This window comes from Podarcis raffonei, chromosome 4, assembly GCF_027172205.1.
Source record: "Podarcis raffonei isolate rPodRaf1 chromosome 4, rPodRaf1.pri, whole genome shotgun sequence".
Taxonomy (NCBI): Eukaryota; Metazoa; Chordata; class Lepidosauria; order Squamata; family Lacertidae; genus Podarcis; species Podarcis raffonei.
Window position 1 is genome coordinate 46774048 of NC_070605.1, and position 20291 is coordinate 46794338.

At 38.8% G+C, this 20291-nt stretch overlaps 1 protein-coding gene across 4 annotated transcripts in view; it reads left to right on the plus strand.

Moving 5' to 3' along the window:
- Positions 1 to 20291, plus strand: part of ROBO1 (roundabout guidance receptor 1) — a 571646-nt gene that overhangs the window by 484620 nt on the left and 66735 nt on the right. For all 4 annotated transcript variants that reach the window (XM_053386465.1, XM_053386466.1, XM_053386467.1 and 1 more), the window contains 2 exons: positions 294 to 432; positions 2136 to 2263. In XM_053386465.1, the coding sequence (XP_053242440.1) occupies positions 294 to 432; positions 2136 to 2263 (267 nt within the window). The remainder of the gene's footprint in view (positions 1 to 293; positions 433 to 2135; positions 2264 to 20291) is intronic.

Consider the following 20291-nt stretch of genomic DNA (forward strand, 5'->3'; position numbering starts at 1 on the left):
AGGAAAAGTATATTGGGATAATGGTAGCTAGCCAACATGTAGGCAATTTGTCTATAACTTGGCAGGTTTCCTACTTATGGGTACTTCTCTTACGTATGGTATTTTTGTTTTAAAATGCCCATAAAACAGGAAGGGGGATAAAGCAAATTCTCATTTTTCACCCCCAAAATGTAAATGCTGCCCCTGCAGGAAAACTACCGAAACTTTCCTTTTAGAATTTGGCATGCATTGCATGTTTCATGTCCCCATCCTTTCTTTCACTCTAACCTGTGCTGCCCATTTGTTTCTTTCAGAAAGACCATCATTTGTGAAGAGACCAAGTAATTTGGCAGTAACCGCAGATGACAGTGCAGAGTTTAATTGTGAAGCGCGTGGTGATCCAGTGCCAACAGTAAGGTGGCGAAAAGATGATGGAGAGCTACCTAAAGCAAGGTGCAGCAGACTTTAATAATCTTCTACAAGAAATTGTGGTTTTGGTTTACTATGTGCTTGGAGTGAAACAATCATAATGATGCCAGAAGAGCATGCCTAATAATTGATACAAGATTGTTCTAGAGTAAATTGCGCACACTCTCTCATCTTGCAAGCTTGAACTCCACACATAATTTAGCATGCTTAAAGTTGTTTTACTAATTTCACAAGAACATTTTATTCTGTTACAAAAAACAGTGGAACCCTAGATACCTCTGTGGTCTTTATTATTGATTGAAATTTTATCTGGTATCATGTTTTAGTAAATGTGCTGTGGTCTTAAAGAAAGCTTCATTATTCTCTACTCTGTAATCCCAGGACCTAAGATTTAGGTTGAAAGGCAGGTTATAAATTCTTAAGTAAATAAATTTAATTAAAGAAGCTTTAACCATTTCATCATCAGATGGCTAATCTGTTAATCTTTATAGTCTGTTTAATTAATTTCATATTCATTTAATAACATCTTTCAAAAAGGTTTTCTTGACTTTCCGAGCTAGGGAAAATATAAGGGATAGAGCAATCCTGTTAAGTGAAAGATACTCATCTCCCACAACTTTCTGCCCTGCCCCCAAGATCATGCAAATTGTCTTGGTCCATTTTTACTTGTCAGCTTGATATTATGTTTGAGATGCTGTGTGATCAAGTGTCTTACTAAAGGCAACTCTGACATCCCTGCATTCCTTGAACAGAGCGTTCAATTAGTTTCACCCTTTGATTGCAGAGATTCTCGGTAGTAACTCCCCTTAAACACAGTGAAATGCATTTGTGCATAAAGATAGCACACTTAGGAGCTGTGAAAATTTGACACGAGGCTCCTGATAGTGTCCTATGTGAACTAGGAGGTAAATGTGTGTTTCTAAAAGAAGACAATTATTCCTATTATCTCTTCATACGCTTTGACCAGTGTTAGTATGCCACATGCTTAGGTGCTGGAGCATAGCAAGTGAGTCCATGGTTGGCTCTATAGAGCCACTGATGTGTCTGTAAAGTATGCGAGAGCGCCCCCAAACATCTGGTGCGCCAGCAGCCTCTTCACTTCTGGCCATGCCAGCTGAGGTTCCAGCTGGAGAGAGACACAAAGTGTACACCAATCATATTGCTATAGTTGCAGCCTGAAGAATAGGCCACCTAGGGAATAACGAAAGCAGTGTATTTTGCTTGCCACTGTTAAGAAGGAGGGCTGCTCAAGGGGAGTTTCTTAGTCCTGCCTTGCCAGACTTATTTCAGGAGGAACAGAGAACGGGACTAAGCACTTGATTGCTTCAGGAGTCAGAAACCAGGAAACTTTAAAAAGGTGGGCAGGGTACTTAAAAAATGGAATATATTAATTGACCCTTGCATATTTAATCAATTAATTTCTTTGATCAAACAGTTTTAACCGTTTAAATATCTTCTTCTTCTTCTAGATGATTAATGTTCTCACATAAAAAAGGAATGGTCATATCAGCATGGGAGGAAATATTAAATATATTTCTGTATACTGTATTGGACAAAAAGGCTGAAGGCTTGTTATGGTTTTCCATTTAGCTGAAATAGAACCATTGATGCCAATGCATATACCCTTGATAGCTTACAGTTACCTTGTTGGAGAAATCAGCCCTGCTCCACTCTCATATATAGCAGTATGACAAATCAGTCTAATAAATTATTTCTCTTTGATTTAGATATGAAATCCGTGATGATCATACACTGAAAATTAGAAAAGTTATGGCAGGAGACATGGGTTCTTACACTTGTGTTGCAGAAAATATGGTTGGAAAAGCAGAAGCATCGGCAACGCTAACAGTTCAAGGTAAAATTGCTTTGAAAGACTATTGTTACTATGAGAAGGAAATAGAATTTTGTGTTTTTAACAGTGATTTTATTGGGCTCATAAATAATCACTGCAAGAGTTTGCATTGCCAAAATCTAGGAAGATTACTTATTTTATTGGTGGATTTCTACTGAACTATTACATATTTCAAATATCATTTTCTTTCTTTGTGTGAAAAGAGTTATGCTCCATCATGGAAATGGAAAATGAAGGCATTTTGTATCCCAGTTGTCTGAGAAGCATGCTGTCTGTAATGTTAATACTTTTAGAATTAAAAGGGATAAAACTTTTTTCGTTATATCCTCATCATTCTAAATGATGAAGTTCAAAAAAGAGATATTTTTTTTAATTAGTGGTGTCCAGTGTATTTTATTGAATGTAGCACAGTTGTTAGAACAGCATCTTTCATACAGCTAATGGAAACACAGGCTTTATTGACGCACTTCTACTTCTTAAAGAACACAACCTTGTTTTAGTATATCAAGCTGATTAATATAGTTATTCAGTCATTTCAAGTATTAATGTGTGAAAACAGGTCACAGATGACTGTTTCTACTGCACTGTGAAATTCTAGTGGAACTCAATGAATGAGTATGTGTGAAAATCTGTCATTGGTTTTATATATACATTCCAGATGTTGACTCTTCAGATAATCCCTTGCTTCCCTTCCTGGCTAGAAGGCAGGCAATGATGTCATACCGTTTTGCCCGTCAGTTTAATGGCTGTGATCTTCTGTCTTATTCCCTGTTCCTTGTATGATAGTCTCTAGACTCTGATGTATCTGGACTTCAGTGTTTCTTAAAACTTATTTTGATATTTTTTTATTTCAGTACTGCGCCTATTTGTTGTTGTTTTGCTTTGTGGTTTACATTGAGTTCATTGTTCATTTGACTGTGCATAAAAATGCATACTTTCTAGACTGGGTTTTTTATTTGTCAGGCTTTGATGTTAAATTGAACAGCTTAATGCTAGAACAATAGGTCCCATTTTAGTTGTAAGGTGGGGAAACTTTTATGAGTCATTGCGACAATTTGATTTAAGAATCATTCTATACTTTATCTACTGTCTGCTTATTGCGGTCTGAAGTATAAGGGAGCACAGACTATGTTTCATAGCAGAGAACTATATAGTCTTTTGATTCCTGCATGTGGTTCTTTGCTTTGTAAATGAAGAAAACAGATGTGTAACAAAGCTTTACCATAAGATTACTGCCCTCAAATTTTTCCTTCATTTGCTAATATTTTCTACAAATCAATTTGAATTCATGAAGTTTTCCAGTACGAAGATCTGGTTGTCTTTTCAGGAATAGCATGCTTGGATACTTTTAAGAGTTTCCTTTGCTGAAGCATAAATTTGTAATTACATGAAGACATCTGAAATAAAAAATCTGCAAGTAGTTTGGATGCCATGAAATCCAAAAGGCATACTTAAGCGAAACATAACTTTGTATGTACATGTCTGTAGACTAGGACCAAAGTTTCTCAAGTTCTGAAGTGATTTGCAATGGGGCATAAACCAGAATATTTAATTAAATCAAGAACGGGGAATCTGTGACCCTTCGGATGTTGCTGGACTACAACTCCCATAATCGCTGATCACTGGAAATGCTAGCTGGAGTCAGAGTCCAGCAACAACCAGAGGGCCATTAATAATATTGGTAGGCCAGTATATCTGTGAATTTGGTTTTCAGTTTGCAAAGCTAAGGTGTGATAAAAGTAAAAAAGAATTAGAAATTTCATGTGTTGTTGTTGCTGCTGTTTTTGGAAGAGGGGGAATTGTGATTGTAGGGGACCTGAATTGTATCTCATATAGTTTTCTCCTAGGCAAGCATAAACATGTCGAAGGATGTAAAACATGCATAAAGTTAGGAACAGCTTAAAAAACCTTTCTGCCATTAAGAGCAATGGAGCAAGTTTTGTTCTTAGAAGGGACTTGGGCAGGGCTGTAGCTAGGGGGTGGTGAGGTGGGCCCCCGCCAGGGGTGCAGGCGAAGGGGGGCACAAAATTGTCTAAAAATATATCCATAAATATATCTATAAATAAAAATATTGATTAGTACGTGAGGAATTGAATGGGTGGAGTGGGGGGGGTTGGAGGAGAGGTGGAAAGAAAAGCTAATTTGTCTGTGGCTAGTGGGTGCAATCTGGACAGTTCTGCCAAGGGCACAAGATCACCTAGCTATGGCTCTACACCTGGGAAAACTCAGAAGGCACTCACTCGGGTGGGCAAAGGGAACTGTACTGAAGTTATTTCCTGGCAGTGAAGTGTTCAAAGAATCCTTGGGGGCAAACTGGACTTGGAAATGAGCATCTTACAAATCCAGTATTGTCCAACTGCAATGATCAGTGTCCTTGCTTCAAGGATCAGGTACTGGCACAGGAGAGAATTGGAATCGAGGAAGTAATACAGTGAAGCATTTTCTTCCCATTGAAAATGTGCTACCAGCAGTTTAGTACCAATGGGCAGTTTACTTGCTCACTTATCATTTCCCCCCTGAAGTCACTGCATGGGCTTATGCTAGGCTGAATGTGAACTTGATTTGAAATTATTTGTAAAATTTCAAGCAACTCTAATGACAGAGCTGTATGCTTGTCTTTAAATGGTAGTAGTTTTTTTCTTATTTGCCATGAACAGTTCTCTAGTTTCTCTTAGTATATAAATTCAAAGAGTTATAATCATTTTGGACCTAGTTCCTTTCCAAGTAAATTTCTATACTGAAGAAGAAAATGATTGTATCTTGTTATATGAAGGATAGAAAATTGATTTCTAACTTTAATCTATTTGCCAAGCAATCAGTGGTTATCTAAAAAAAAACCCCAAGCCATTAAAAAAATCTAAACCCACTCTTATTTGTTTTTGTCTTGATAACACAAAAAAGGTATCTAAATCCATTATCTTTTCTTAGAATTAGTTTTTGTGTGGACAGTCTACAATTTTCAGTATGCATTGCAATTTCTTATTAAGGGAAAGGTCTCTTGCTGAATGTTACAAATGGCGTCTTCTCTGTTTAGAACAGGTTTATGTGTTCATTTGATGAACTGCTGTTCCACTCTGGATTGTAACAGAGTAGTGATCTTCATTTTATAGACCCAATATAAAGTCCACCAAAATGTTTCGGCATGGCAGCTTCCCCACAAAATGGTTGTAAAATGTAGCATGGCTTAGTACATGGGTTCTCTGCAGTACATAGAGAGTCTCCACTCCTCCAACTCAAGGTTTATGGAAGCAGATGGTACTTACATGAAGAATCTGAAAAATGTGGAGAACCCCTGTGTTAAACAGTTCTACAAGCCACAACCTCTATAAAGAGAAACAGCCATATGGAAGCATTTTTCAGTGGTTTCACCTTTCAGGGTTTCATATTTTAATCTGCCTTCAGAGGGAATGTAGAGCAAAAGACTACCCAGCTAGACCCAAGCAAATCCACCACAAACTGGAATGAGAGCTTATTCAAGTGTTCACGTGATACATTTCTCAGTGAAGCTTATATTATACACGGGTTAAAACCCCCCCCCCCAAATAAAATTACCTGCAAATGCATAATTAACATGTTGGAGAAACAGGCAGCGTAGCCCATTTTTCCTATATGCTTCCCTTCCATAAAGAGGCTGTGCTTGCTTACAGCGTTGGGTCATAAGCCATAGTTAGTCAAAATAGCCTATGCAGGAGCTGTGTGCTGGTGCATGTAGCTCAAGCAGTCCCAACTTTGCTCCTCCATTTCTAGAGTGAGGAAATGAACCACAGAGGAGCTGACTGAAAGTTAAATGTGCAAACCAGCACACATAAGAACACCAAGAAAGCCTTGCCTGATCCTGAGATCCTGATCCAGGATCCTGTTCTCACAGTGACCAACCACATATGCCTCTGAGAAGCTTGCAAGCAGTCGAGAGTACAATATCACTCTCTGTATTTGTGATTCCCAGCAACTGAAATGCAGAGGCATATTGCCTCTTACATTGGTTTCTGTTATGTGTGCCGGCGTGGTTGCTCGAGAGCAAACAGGCAAGACTCCCCGTTGGTCTTTTCAAGGCTTTATTATCTGTCCAAAATGTTCACAATGCAGATCGACTCAATTCCATGTCTGCTCACTTGCTAGCAGAATCTGGGAGTGGGCGGTCCTTAAACTCCCCCCACCAGAGTAGTCTTTTGACCCCCACCCTACCCCTCCCCTCTCTGCGCATAAACTGACTGCGCAAAGAGGGCGTGGGCAGAGGGGGGCCTGCCTTCCCCCCGCTTTGTTCATGCACGGTGCTGTGTCTCTCCCTTGCATCCTCCGAGCCCTGCACCCCTTGCCCACTGGAGGCGTGGTTTCCCTCCTCCACAGAGGAAGTGCTGCTTCTCACGATCTTTGGAGGCTCCCTGTAACCCAACTGCCCTTCCACCTCTCGCCTCTGAGCTGATGGCAGTTCCATCACAGTATCTCTGAAAATAAGCCACAAGCTGAAGATAAGGTTTGTTCTTGGATTACTACTACCACTTCATGGAATGGCAGTGCTGGATAGGACCCAGAGGGTCATCTAATCCAACCCCCTGCAATGCAGGGATCTTTTTGCCAAACGTGGGGTTCAAACCCACGACACTGAGATCAAGAGTTTCATGCTCTGCCCACTGGGCTATCGGTCAGGTGTGAGTTACAGAAACACACCACGAGTGCTGATTTGCATGTAATGCTAAGCCAGCCACTTCACAGTTGCCACTCTAGAAAAAAAAGGGAGGGAGGAGTATGTTATGCACAGGGAAACAAGTAAAAAATAAATTTCCCACATAGACATGAAGATGGTATAATTGCACAGTAACTGTACCACATGCTTTTTCTGAGTGCTTGAACTGATAGTCACTGCAGAATCCTGCATTAGACATGTGACCCAAATGAAATTAAACTCAAGGGATGAGGTTTCAGGCAATATTTCAAAGAAGCATATTAATTAAGAACTTGCAAGGTATATCAGTTCTGTGTTCCCTCCCCAATATTATTAGCTCTGCCTTCTCTGTAAGGAAAGGTGTGCTAGCCTTTTGATTCTGCTTTTCTTTCCCCCCTTAACTCTCACAATGCCTAAATTCCACTTGTGTAAGCTCCAAATGAAATGGATATATATTCCCCATATGCTACTACAGCACCTTGATTTTCTCTTCCTATATATCTGTTTTAATGTGTTTAGGATTACAGCAGATATTTATCTTCTTCAAATTCCATGGAGGTTTATATTTTATTAGCTAGAAGTCACTTTCCCATCTAATAATCACCATTAAACTCCATACATATTCCTTTGATGGGAAAGATCAAGAGCTTATGTATTACATACACACACTACTTTGCAAATTTCAACTAATTACACAGAACATTTGCATCTTGAATTGCTTGTAGAGACAGAAGTTGCCAAGGAGCAGTTTCAAACTCAGTAGGTGGAGAACTGTTTGTTAACTAGATGTGAGTTCAAAGATATGGGACATTTCAGCTCACATTCTTCCCATTGCTTTTCTGTGATTCAATTTTCAATAAACAATTTGTAATAAAAGTTTTCATATGCAGAAATCAGTGAACTGCTTAATTAGTGTCTGCCTTATTCTTTCTTGATAGAACTGCTTCGTTGATGAGAAAATGGAATGGGCTTTTATTTCTATGGTTTTGAATTCATTTTATTTTATTAAAAACACTTTGCTCTTTCTGCCATAGCCAAGAAGATTTGCCAAATAAGATTTGCATTAAAAACTTCAATTACAATATGGTTATTGAAAACTGAATCAGAGACAAGAGATTAAAAGAATGTGAGATGAAATGAATCCCTGACTACTACCTCAAAGCACATGGTCCAAGAGAGTTTTGACAAGCCATAGTCTACAAACTCTTTCCAAAAGGATGGATCTTTTGCATCTATGAGGAAGACAGAGTTTCATAAGTTGCTTACACACATTTCTTTTATTTTGTGTTGTTTAACAAAATTTATATATCACTTACTCAACAGAAAATCTACAGAAAATTTGACAAAAGTACAAATTTTAAAACAAAAAGCAAACATAAGTTGACATTTTTCTTTCGAAATATAAATAAAATCAGCAATTTAAAAACAATTATACTTAATAAAATTGATGCTATGGTTACATGACCAGAAAGGCTTGTCAAAACAAAAAAGTTCCTGTAAAGTTCAAAAACTTATTACTATACTTAATTTATTTACATTACTGGTTGCTTTATAAATTGGCAGCCTTTCTATGCCATTTGCCAAGTTGTCTTTATTGCCAACGTGTCGGTTTTTTTGTAACCTAAAAAGGCAGTCAGTGGAGGCAGGTGGGGGCTAGCTGAGGGCCCCACCAACTTCAATATGCCCTCAGCCAGCCCCTACCTGCCTACCTTCCTGTTTACTTCCAGCCCAGGGGTAGAACTGCCTATCAGCTTCCTCCTCCATAATCTCAGGGTTGCCCTCTTAGAACTTAGCAGGCAGGAGCAAAGGGATAAAATACGAATTAGTTGGCTGCTCCTGTAAGTGGCTATGGATCAGTCTGACCATAGTCTCCCTGCCTTCTGTGCTACCAGCCGCAATGGGCACCAGGTGGTACTGTAGTCACCTGACTATCCAATCTTAAGTGTCACGTTGCGACTTGAAAAGCACATTAAACATAACAACTGATGTCCTTGTACGTTTTACTGTAGTTCAGGGTAACTTCTTGGGATACTGTTAAAATCACTAACCTGGACTCTTTGTGAGGCCTTCCACACAAGATTTCTCACCTACATTAATTTTCTTATAGTGTGGCATTTTTGTCCACCTCTTTAGGGTGCAAGTTCTTTTCAAACCAGCTTGCTTCAGTCATAATTACACTTAGAAAAAGAAACTCCTAAGGGTGAAAAAAGCCCAAAGGGTATAACTTTCAAGCAAATGAGATCTTTCACAAAGAGATTTTCCACATGGAAACTATTAACACCTATTTAACACAATTAAAGCATTATTTTCCAAAATGGCTTAACAGATTGGGGCTGTTGGATGACTACTGCAGAAAACTCCAAAGGTTCATATTTTAACTCATTCAGGTCAGAAACCACAATGTTGTTGTAGTAGTAATCGACTATAATGTTGTAGCAGTTAAAACTGTACCATGGAGAGAATCCCCAAAGAAAAGCTCTAAATTTAAACACCCACCTCTAGAAAGGTATTATGTATTTATTTACAGGCAATCCACTGGTGTAGGACTGTGATTTGGAAGGCTGCAACTGTGATAGTCACTAGAAACTGTCACAAACAAGATCTGTTTTGGGTTTTTGTTTTGTTTAAAAAGGCATTTTAATAACATACCTTCCCACTCAATACATTGCCAACTGCTCTTGAGTTTGAAATCTGGAGTGGTATATGAAGGGCTGCTCAAAGCAAACATACTCCAAAGTCCTGTTGGGAATGCAGAATTCCTGATATTTACCTAACTGAGCACTGTGTATTGCAAACTAACGTCATACAAGCACCATGTGTATATAGATCACCTTTGTGTGAAATGCCACTGCAATACTCTTCTGAAAGCTCTGTCCCCTCCTTTTTTAATTAAACGACATCCCTCTCGGGTTCCAATGGAAGCAGATGAGACAGGCCTTGGTGACAAATATATTCCATACCACACACTGGCTTCAAAATTTGGCACTTCTTTACAGAAAAATAAATGATGCAAAATACCTTTTTGGTTGTGCATCTTAAAGAAAGAACCATTTTACCTTAAATGACTGCTACAAACCACAACAGTATTTTAGATTTCTATCAATGATCTTAGAAGTCTGGCAGCGCCCTCCCTCTTACAAGCAAACTGATAAAAATCTTTAAAACTAATGAAATAGAAAGGTAATTTTATGAGCTCAGTTTGATGAATTGAGAACAATTGGAAGCTGGTGTGTTTATGAAGACTTATGGAGGATTCAAAAGCCCCCAAAGGAGCTATTTTTCTATTAAGTGTAGAGTACAATAGATTATTTTTCCTGCGGTTGCTAAAAATTCAATAAAAGAATTAATATTGAGTAGTTGATCAATGTTTTGTAACACAATTTGTAAATACATTGAAGCTGTTAAAAGCTTTCACTGATAAATAGCATCAGCACATTGAAGTAGATCCTCATGCAATGTCTTACATAAATGTATGGGTGTTTTAATTACAAACATGGCTCCTTTGACACAGCTCAGAATTGGTTTTTCTTTTCTTTTTTTGCTCTCAGATGGTTAAGGAAACAACCTATGGTCTTCATAATTATTTGTCTTGGAAAGACCACTAAACTTGAGGAAGCTTCCTCTTAGCACTCCCCTTGATAAAGGGAAGAATGGCTGTCATCAGAGAGGCTGGTATAGGTTTTCACCATGATCCTAGATTTCCGTGTAAGGTGTAGACCAGGGATATGTAGCCTTTTTGGAAACCTAATTGTTGTGGACACTACAAAATAACAATTTCGCTTAAGAAAACCCAACAGTACTCAGAATCAACCCCTCCCCACCACAAGAGAAAAAGTTCACATACACACTAAAAACAAATAAAACAGATTAAGAAATGGGCAATACAGCTTTAAAATAGGCAACACAGAGACCCTCCCCAAAACATCAGAAAAGCCAAAGTCCTCTATTCGTATTTTTTTTAACTGGCACTAGGCCTTTGCAGGCAACAAGTAGAGAAATCCAAACACACTACAGTGCCCACAGGTAGTACACCTGAGCTCCTCAGTTGTGGATACTGGTAATCTCTTCCTAGAATGCTTAAGATTGCCTCTGTAGGGAATCCACTGCTACAAAGGACCTGAGAAATGGAGTTCCATCTTAATCAGCCTAGATTAAACATATTGGGAGTTGTATTTCCTAGGGCTTCTGGTGGCAGTCTTCACTATGCTGGGAGGAAACGTACCAGCATCTAAACAAGTGCTCTTGGAGGCTGAGAGAAGCCCACAACAGCTTTCACTGAAGATATCCCAGTTTCTCCAGTTTGGCTGCAGTGTAGGGATGGGTGAATCTCTCCATTTTGGTTTTTCTCTATTTCCGTGCTGAAGGGGAGGGGCAGATGGAGAAATCTGTATAATGAATGATTTGTATAATATTTCTGCTTCAATAATTGCTGGTTTTTGTGTTGGGATGTATTTTTATTGTTGCGATCTGTCCTGAGATCATTTTGAGGCTGAAGGATGGGACCTAAGCATTCTAAATAGAAATAAAATGTACATTTATAATAGTGCAGAGCTAATGGTAGTTACCCACAGTGTCACAAACATGAAACATGCCAGGTTTTCAAGAGCATCACATACACATTGATCAACATGAACATTAAGGTTCTGTAGTAGCAAGACTAGTCACTGTTTCTACAGTGTCTAAAGCACAGTTTGCACCAAACAAATGAGAATAATAACCCTAATAACGATAAAGTTACATATATTTTGGCTCTAACCTTACAGAGAAACAATCAAAAATTCTTATGCGGTATGTTAACTTTCCAGATAATGATGGTTTCATAAGTTCTGGCCCTGCCAGTGCATACTGAATATTCCAGTAAGTTTGTGGTTCATCTTTACTTGAAAAAAAAGATGAAACAACTTGCAGTAGTCTGCCATATGTGAGCTTCTGAATGCAAAGCTCCCTAGTCCACATTTCTTTTGAAACTGTATCTGTTTCAGCCTACGGTGATCATTCTTAAGTATCACCAGGACTACTAAAGGTCAAAAATCACTTCACTCTAATGATTTATTGAATACGCTTGATTTCATTGTTTGGTAGCCATTGATCAATGAATTATTGCCGGTCTTGCCCACAGATTTAATTTATTATCTATAGCTTTCCTTGAAATTTTACATTTCAGACTACAGTTTGTATGTTTTTTGTCAAGGAACAAAGAATGTATTTACTGCAAGGGGCACAGCTATGTAAAAAAGTATGCTGTAGACCAATGGTTCCCAAACTCCCAACCCCCACCCAGGACCACATGAAAATTGGTGATAGTTTAGGTGCATTTTGTAATGATTTTTCTGCCTGTTATAGCCAATGAAGATACATTTAAAATCCAGTGTGAAATTAAAAAACAACAACTGAATAACCAAAACAGACAATACACATGAAGAGAAAAACAATAACAGAATAATATAGAAAAATCAATGTGCATATTTAATGGACAATCTGAATGAAGCTCCACAGACCACATTTTGGGAACCCCTGCTTTGGACTCAAAAGCCTTGAACTCTTAAAACTCATTATTTTTCTCTGTAATCTTCGCACACCTTAATCTGTACTCAGTTGCAGCACAGTGAGCTTTGTTGGAAACCCCAGTATTAACTGTGAATTGTTCACTTCAGATTCTTTATCTACCATAACCTATACAAGTGATTCACTGAATTGTAGCCAGTGTTTTTTAGAAACATGTAATTCCTTGAAACTTTTTACAATTATGTTTCACCCTGGAATACTTCTCCCTGCCCCCAGCAAGGTGGCATTCCTTAGTTTAGGAGATCGGTATTTGTAATGGTGTAGCCCTGGGGTTATCAACCTAGGACCTGAGGGTGTCATGGCCTTTGGAAATGCATTAATTAACCTCTCCAGGGGGCCCTAAACTCTGGACTTTTTTTTAAAAAAAAGCAAGTCTCTGGTTCTGGAAAGTTATGAAGCAAGATGTGCAAGTAACCTAAGAGATTACTGTTAATTCAGCCAGTCTAAGCTGCTCCCAGCTATCAGTGCTTTTAGCCAGTGAGTATAACTTTGTTGCACACCAGGCAATGGGAATCCCTGGGGTCCAAAAGAGATGATATTTCTCCCTTCCACTGAGTGCATTATATCTTCTTTTTCTGTCTTCACTCTTTTCTAGAAATCCATGGAATCTCCATAGTTTGCCCTCCTTTCCCCCCTAGCAACCAGGAAGCACCTTTCCTAAGATTCATTTGTCTGAGACCAAGTACGCCCTAGAAGTTAATTTCTATTAATAGTACTACACAATAAGGGTGGGTGGTTAAACAAGCCCTTGTTTAACCAAAATGGCAACTGCAAAATGTGGAAACTTTGCAAAAAGTACCCTGCTGTGCAGAAGCTGGTGTCCAGGCACTTATTCACTGTACATTTAGCAGACAGTACAGCAGTATACATGTCTACTTCAGAAGTAAGCTGTATATGTTTAATGGGGCTTACTCGCAGGTAAATGGGTATAGGATGGTAGGCTTAGGCCAGGCATGGCCAAACTTGGCCCTCCAGTTGTTTTGGGACTACAACTCCCATCATCCCTAGCTAACAGGACCAGTGATAAGGGATGATGGGAATTGTAGTCCCAAAACAGCTGGAGGGCCAAGTTTGGCCATGTCTGGACTAGGCTTTGGTTTAGGGCTGGTTTGGGGAAAAACAGGGTTATTGTGCCTGAAATAGCTATATAATCGGGATCAGCAAGACATACTGTATATAAACATTAGATGTTCTGGCGGGGGATGAGGTAGAGGCGAGAATTAGCAATGACTGTCTTTCCTTTAATTTTGTGTTAGGCCATGCCCCCACGGCAGCCTTGTTGTGCTATTCCAGGCTCCTCATTTAAAACATTTTGTGACTAGCACCTATAGCATCCTATCAAAAATTGAAATGCTCCGGCTAGTCTACAGAGTTTGGTGACCCCTGGTGTAGCCTGTTACTACAGTATAGGATTGAATTACATTCACTGCTGATGCTCATCACATTCAAGGATTGGTATTTTAAAGAATGTACATCAATACTAAAAAACAAAAAACAAAACCCACTTGCACAGTTCCAAAAATGTAACTATTGGTTAAACTCTAAACACAGTCATTGTGATCTATGGGTGTACGAGCTAAAATATGAGATTTGAGAAATGAGTGGATCCCTTGAAATTCACAGTACTAATTCCAGCTGAGCTCAGAAGAATTGTAGGAGGCAATAATATATCCCTATGTTGACTACTTTGAATTCCTGAGCACACCACACCCTTGTTTGTAAGTGAATCTTTGCAACTCATTACTGAGTAAGTGTACTGAGATCATAGCCAAAGAGTAGAATTATGGAGGCATTTGTGCCATAGAATTATACAAATAACATTGTGAAAGGCCTAATGGTAAGATACCATATAATTATGTTTTAATTTAAAAGCCCAAATTTGAAGACAAAGATCAAGCTAATTAAATTTTAATGGAAACTGAATAGGAAATTTTAAAAATAAAAATAAAAAATACTGTAGCAATAATAGGGAAACATTTATACAATAATTGATCATTTATAACTCCCAAAAATAGTTTTGAAGTGTTAATTTATCTTTTTGTAAGAGGATAAGCAACTTTTACTATTAACATTTCCTAAATAAATATACATTTCATATTAATATTCATTTTGCAATGAATGTATAGATTTTAGTTCCTATTCTAGATACTTAGGCTATTTTGCAGGATAGTAGCACATATCGTAATATAAAATGAAAGCTATGACACATTCAAATGTACCCTGAGAAGCTGACCCAGCTCTGAAGTCTGACTCTGTTCTTAATTGCAAGGCTTTTTTTATAAAAGGAGACTAAATGCAATGGAATCTAAAGTCTACATACACTTCTTTTGGGGGGAAATGGAGAATGAACTATTTAGAAACTAGACGTTGCATACAGTTAGGAAAAACTGTATCAAATATGGTAGTCACTTTTCTAAAATCTGAAAGAATTATTGCACATTTAGATGGCATGGGCATACATATTTTGCCTCAGGAAACTTAAAGAGCCATCTTATTTAAGGTTTCTGAATAAATGTTGCACAAATATCAGGGAAAGATGTAGATTAATAGATACTGCCTTCTGTGGGGAAAGGAAATCTTCATTTGTCTGGTTTATCCAGTACTGTATGGTCTTTTCTCTCTGCTGTGTGGAGGGCCTGAAAATGTGAGAAATGGGTCATTGAAAGGACACAACCACCACCACCCTCAAGGAAGGAAGGAATGTAAAAATAACCGTTATGCACAAAAAAGGCATACAGTCTGAATTCACACACATTTGCTCAGAAAAGCAAAAATATGTTTGCTGAAAAGCCCCCCCCCCCATTACTTGGCCAGTTGCTGGACCTTTTTGAGCGTTGTTTGTTTGTGAGGTGGTTTCAGCATGTAGAAGTAAACATTTTCCCTTTTCCCAGTGGCTGCCATTTTATACATATGCACCTTAGAACACTGTTATACGACAATGTCCCCTTGTTCTAGAATCATGTAGGAGGAATAGTATTGGCCTTATCCTACCACAGTAGCAAAATTAGTGGTGGAAGGCCAAAGCAGAGGCAAATAATGAAAACGGTAGGCTTACCTTGCCCTCCTTCCCCCACATCCTAAAATTCAAGTGAAAGATCACATTCAGCATAATCCTAGTTATAATCTTGTCCCACTATGTTCAATGGGACTTAGTAAATAACACAATTTTGCTGGCCACAAACTCTGCCTTCCCTAAGTGAGTGGAGTCTTGCCTATAATGTCATGCTGAGGTCTGGAAGTGGTACGTTGCTGCTGTAAGCCCAACCCAATTGTAAGACAGGCCACTATCTTCCTCGGAGCTTTACTGAGCTGCACACGAGTGGCAAAGAAACTTGTAAACCAATTATATGTCTCAGTGCTTTGCAATCCCTTTTATGGCTCAGCATGAGTCAGATTTCCCTTGAACTTCTCCACAAGCTCTGTAAGGATGGTGGGGATTTCTCTTGACTCTGAGCTGTGGATATCCTTGGAATGCAGTTAAACATATTGCTGATTTTCAGCCTCTCTGTGGCTCAGTATGAATTGGAGAGATTCTCCACACCCTTCTCCAGAGCCTGAAGGGAATACAGTGGTACCTCGGGTTACAGATACTTCAAGTTACAGACGCTTCAGGTTACAGACTCCACTAGCCCAGAAATAGTACCTCGGGTTAAGAACTTTGCTTCAGGATTAGAACAGAAATTGTGCAGTGGCGGCACAGCGGCAACAGGAGGCCCCATTAGCTAAAGTGGTACCTCAGGTTAAGAACAGTTTCAGGTTAAGAACGGACCTCCAGAACGAATTAAGTTCTTAATCCGAGGTACCACTGTAAGGGTGAGAAAATCCGAAAATCCAAAGGGTCCATTAAACTGGTGACAAAACATATTCCTTTCTCAGTGTCTCTTGTCATGATGCGTTCCAGGGAGTATCAGCAAAACAAAATACCAAGGGCTGACTAGTACCAACTTGGCATTTTTAGATCCTGGATCACTTCCACATAAATGTGCACAGGATGACAGTCTTTAAGTAAGGGAGAAGGAGAATGGAGGGGATAAGAATCCTAGCAAGAAATGGTACTAAAGTGAGCAGGCAAACAGCCTAGCTACTTGTAACTTCAATAGCCCACCACCTTCAGGAAAACAGATGTCCAATGGGTTTTATGTTTGCCACCTTTGATGGGATATAAATTTATTAAATAAGCAACCCAAAATATTTTGGTTGTTAGTCAACAAAATATTAACAGTGCCAGAAATTCACTCTCCTCGTCTCATCCAACTCACCATTCTCCTGCTATCACCTTGGTGTTAAAATTAGTGCACATGAGTTGACAATGAAGAGTCATGCTTCTACCCAGCCCCACTTCTCCAGCTGCTGCACAAAGAAAACATTGTCAAGCTCAGTAAACGAGGGCAGGATTTTACTTAGTTTTATTGTCAACTGCTTCCTTCAGAGGGGGAAGGCCAGATAATTGCCTCCTGTAACCCTGCCTAATTCTTGTGGGTCATTTTGGCATGGTGGAATTGTTTTTTCCACATTCAGGCACTTTCACAAATTCCTTACATATGAACTGATCAAGTCATCAGTATACAAATCTTCCTTCAGTTGTAGCAAAGTTAAGCAGATTTTGGGGTAGTGATGGTTGCCTCCCCCTGGAAAAAACACCTATTTATTGAATTATTTAAGTCATCAATAGACCTCTTACTAATAGTAGAACTTGAAGTGCTTTATATTTTTTAAAAGCCCAAGTATATAATATATATTAAACACAATCTCAATAATTTTAAGGGGAAAATTTGTATACATAGAAACATAAGACAACACAATATCCATATACATGATAATGATATCAATAACCAGACTTTTATGTTATTTCAATATTGTGTTTCCAGAAGCTCAGAGCAGTGATCTCGAACCCAAATCACAAAAACTAAATTAATACGCTATTGAAAACTACTGCCTAGGAATCATAGAAATGTAGTCATCTAGTCCAATCCCCTGCAATGCAGGAAACTTTAAAAGCGCGTTAGACAAATTCGCAGAGGAGAGGGCTATCGGTGTCTACTAGCCATGGTGGTGGTGACAATGCTTCTGAATACCAGTTGATGGAAACTGCAGGAAGGGAAACAGTGCTTCTGTGCTCATGCTCTGTTCCTAGTTTTCCCACAGGCATATAGTTGGCCACTGTGAGAACAGGATGCTGAACTCAATGGGCCACTGGCCTGATCCAGCAAGCTCTTCTCATGTTCTTATGCTGCTTGTACTGTCTAATGTTTACTTGCGCACAAACCCATTCCCCCCTGGACTAATGAATTTTGGCAGATGGAATATTATTACTCTTTTTAGTGCATTTTATTGGAGACTAGCATACTGCAGGTGTTTACCAGCTAATTATGGAAGTGTATTCATGCTTAACAGTAGTTAATTTTACTCTATTTAAAAGGCTAAAACAAAAATGAGAGCACCATAGGGCTTGAGATATGCAGAACATCCCTTAAAAACCTTAATGCTTGACATTTACTACTTATGACTCAAATGTTACATTAATTATTCTGCACTCGAATTAGTCACTGAAATAATAGATGACTGTGTAAAAATGTATGCCATTAGTTTTTTTATGTTTATATAATGCAAAATATGTATGTGTGTATACATACATTTTCTGTAGTGACATTAGCATTCTTTGTAAACTTGCTTATAGGTTTGCAGTAGGATTTTGAAGCAGTTTTGTTTGGGGTAACCTGGTGCGAAAAGAGATTTTAAGCTGACCCTTGCTTACTGGGCAAGGCCTACTCAGCACACCAACTCTGGGAGTGCTCTGTGTCTCCTCCACCAGCCGCCTTACAGTGATTCCTTACAGTGAAGTGACTCCAGGGGTTTGGCTATATACAATTTGTGTGTATACACATAACCCTTGGAACCAAACCCCAACAAAAGATGAGGCATTACTTTACCCAGCTTCCCACCACCACCCTGCCCCTGAATTAAGCAGTAGCTGTCCAAAAACATACATAGATATTTAAATATCATTTGTTTCCCTGGGAGCTCATGGAACGCTGACTTTTTTGTGTGATGAGCATGGTAGCAAGCCACAAGTTCGCCTCTGCCCCCACATGACATGGAAAGCATATTGCATGAAATATAATCAATAAACATGAAGGCCTCACCCATACATAAGGCAGAAAGGGCAGTATTCATATAAAGTAATAAAACAATAAATACAAGTTCCAAAAGAACATCTAAAAGGAAAAATAGTTCAAAAGGTTCTTTCAAAAGTATGGTGGAATAAAAGCATCTTTGCCTGGTATCGGAAAGGGAAAGTCCTTAGGCACGAGGTGAGTCTCCTTGGGGTACCACATTTGAAAATGCTGTCACCCTTGTCTTCACCTGCCTGGCTTCAGATGGTGGGGGCAATCAGAAGAATCTGTTATCAGATGAACACAGTACCCTGGCAGCTAAATGCAGGAGCAGGTATTCCTTTAGTTGAAGGGCCCCAAATCATATGGACCTGGTGCAGAGGCCACATGTGAACTATGCTGTCAGTGACCCCCCCCCTTTGATTAACAAAGGCATACATATTTACAATTTTCTGTCTCCAAATTAAGGAAGACAATACTCCTTCCTATCCTACTAAAAAGGTTTGAGTGCCCACATACATTGGATAGGTTCCTTTGTACACTGCTACCCTGCAATTGAAATTTATGACAGGCAAGAGAGCTCTCTTCTCTTCCTCATAGATTGTGGGCATACTTGTTTAGAATTTTCTGTTATTAAATTAAGGAAGATCTCTGTTTTCCTTATCAATAAATGAAACACAGTCTGCAGATTTTTTTAAAAAAATGTATTCAGATTGCAAGGTAGACAGTATTTTTTTAGCAGCATAAGTAACAATGTCTGTTGGATCAATATCCTTATGAATATGGCAGGAGCAACTTGTGGCTTGGATTAGGGACACTGGGGCATCTAGGTCCCATCGTGGTTCTGGTAAATTAGTCAGAGTGCAGCAAGTTACATTTTGATTTAGGAGAAACACCGAATGGTGTTTTTTAATGTTATATTCCTTGAAATTTTATTAGAGGGTAGTATACACTTTTATAAACAAATAAAAAACCACCATTTTTTACTGGTCTCTGGACTGATATCATTTCCAGCTTTCCACATTAGTATGCTTACTGAAGTGCTCTTTGTTAATAAAAATAAAGGTACAGTTGGACAGCAAATGCATGTGTGACAGGGAATTATCTTGGCTCTATTCAAACAGGGAGGAAAGGGGAAAGGGCTTGCTCTGCCCAGCAAACTAAGTAATTTTTACCCTACCAATCCTGTCTAGGTATATTGAGTAGCTGTTCATCCCTTTTTGCTTGCAGGGAGTATAATCGCCTTGAATACTGAAGCTGATTATGAAAATTACTCCTAGATTACATTGCAAATGGAACATCATAATACACTTTTTATTCTGCTTCCCAGCGTGCAGTAGGTGGTGGACAATCCCCTCACATGTTAGAGTAGGTTGGGGGTGGCGGTTCTCTGAATATGATCCCATCACTCTGCTCAGCAGGCAGATAGATCCTTTTCACACTGTAGCACATCTCTTGTATCTCCTTCATTCTTTACACTTCACATCTTCAGGTTTGGAATTGAGCTTTTTCTACTGCTAAAAAAGAATAATATATGCAATAAGCCATCTGTTTCATGCTGTTTTCTTGTATATCCTAAATATGTTTTGTGTTTCCAGATAGCTACATTTCAATAAGATCGCTGTACGTTTAATTTTTTATTATTTTTATACCACTTTTCTGAAAGAATACCATACAAAGCAGTGTATAG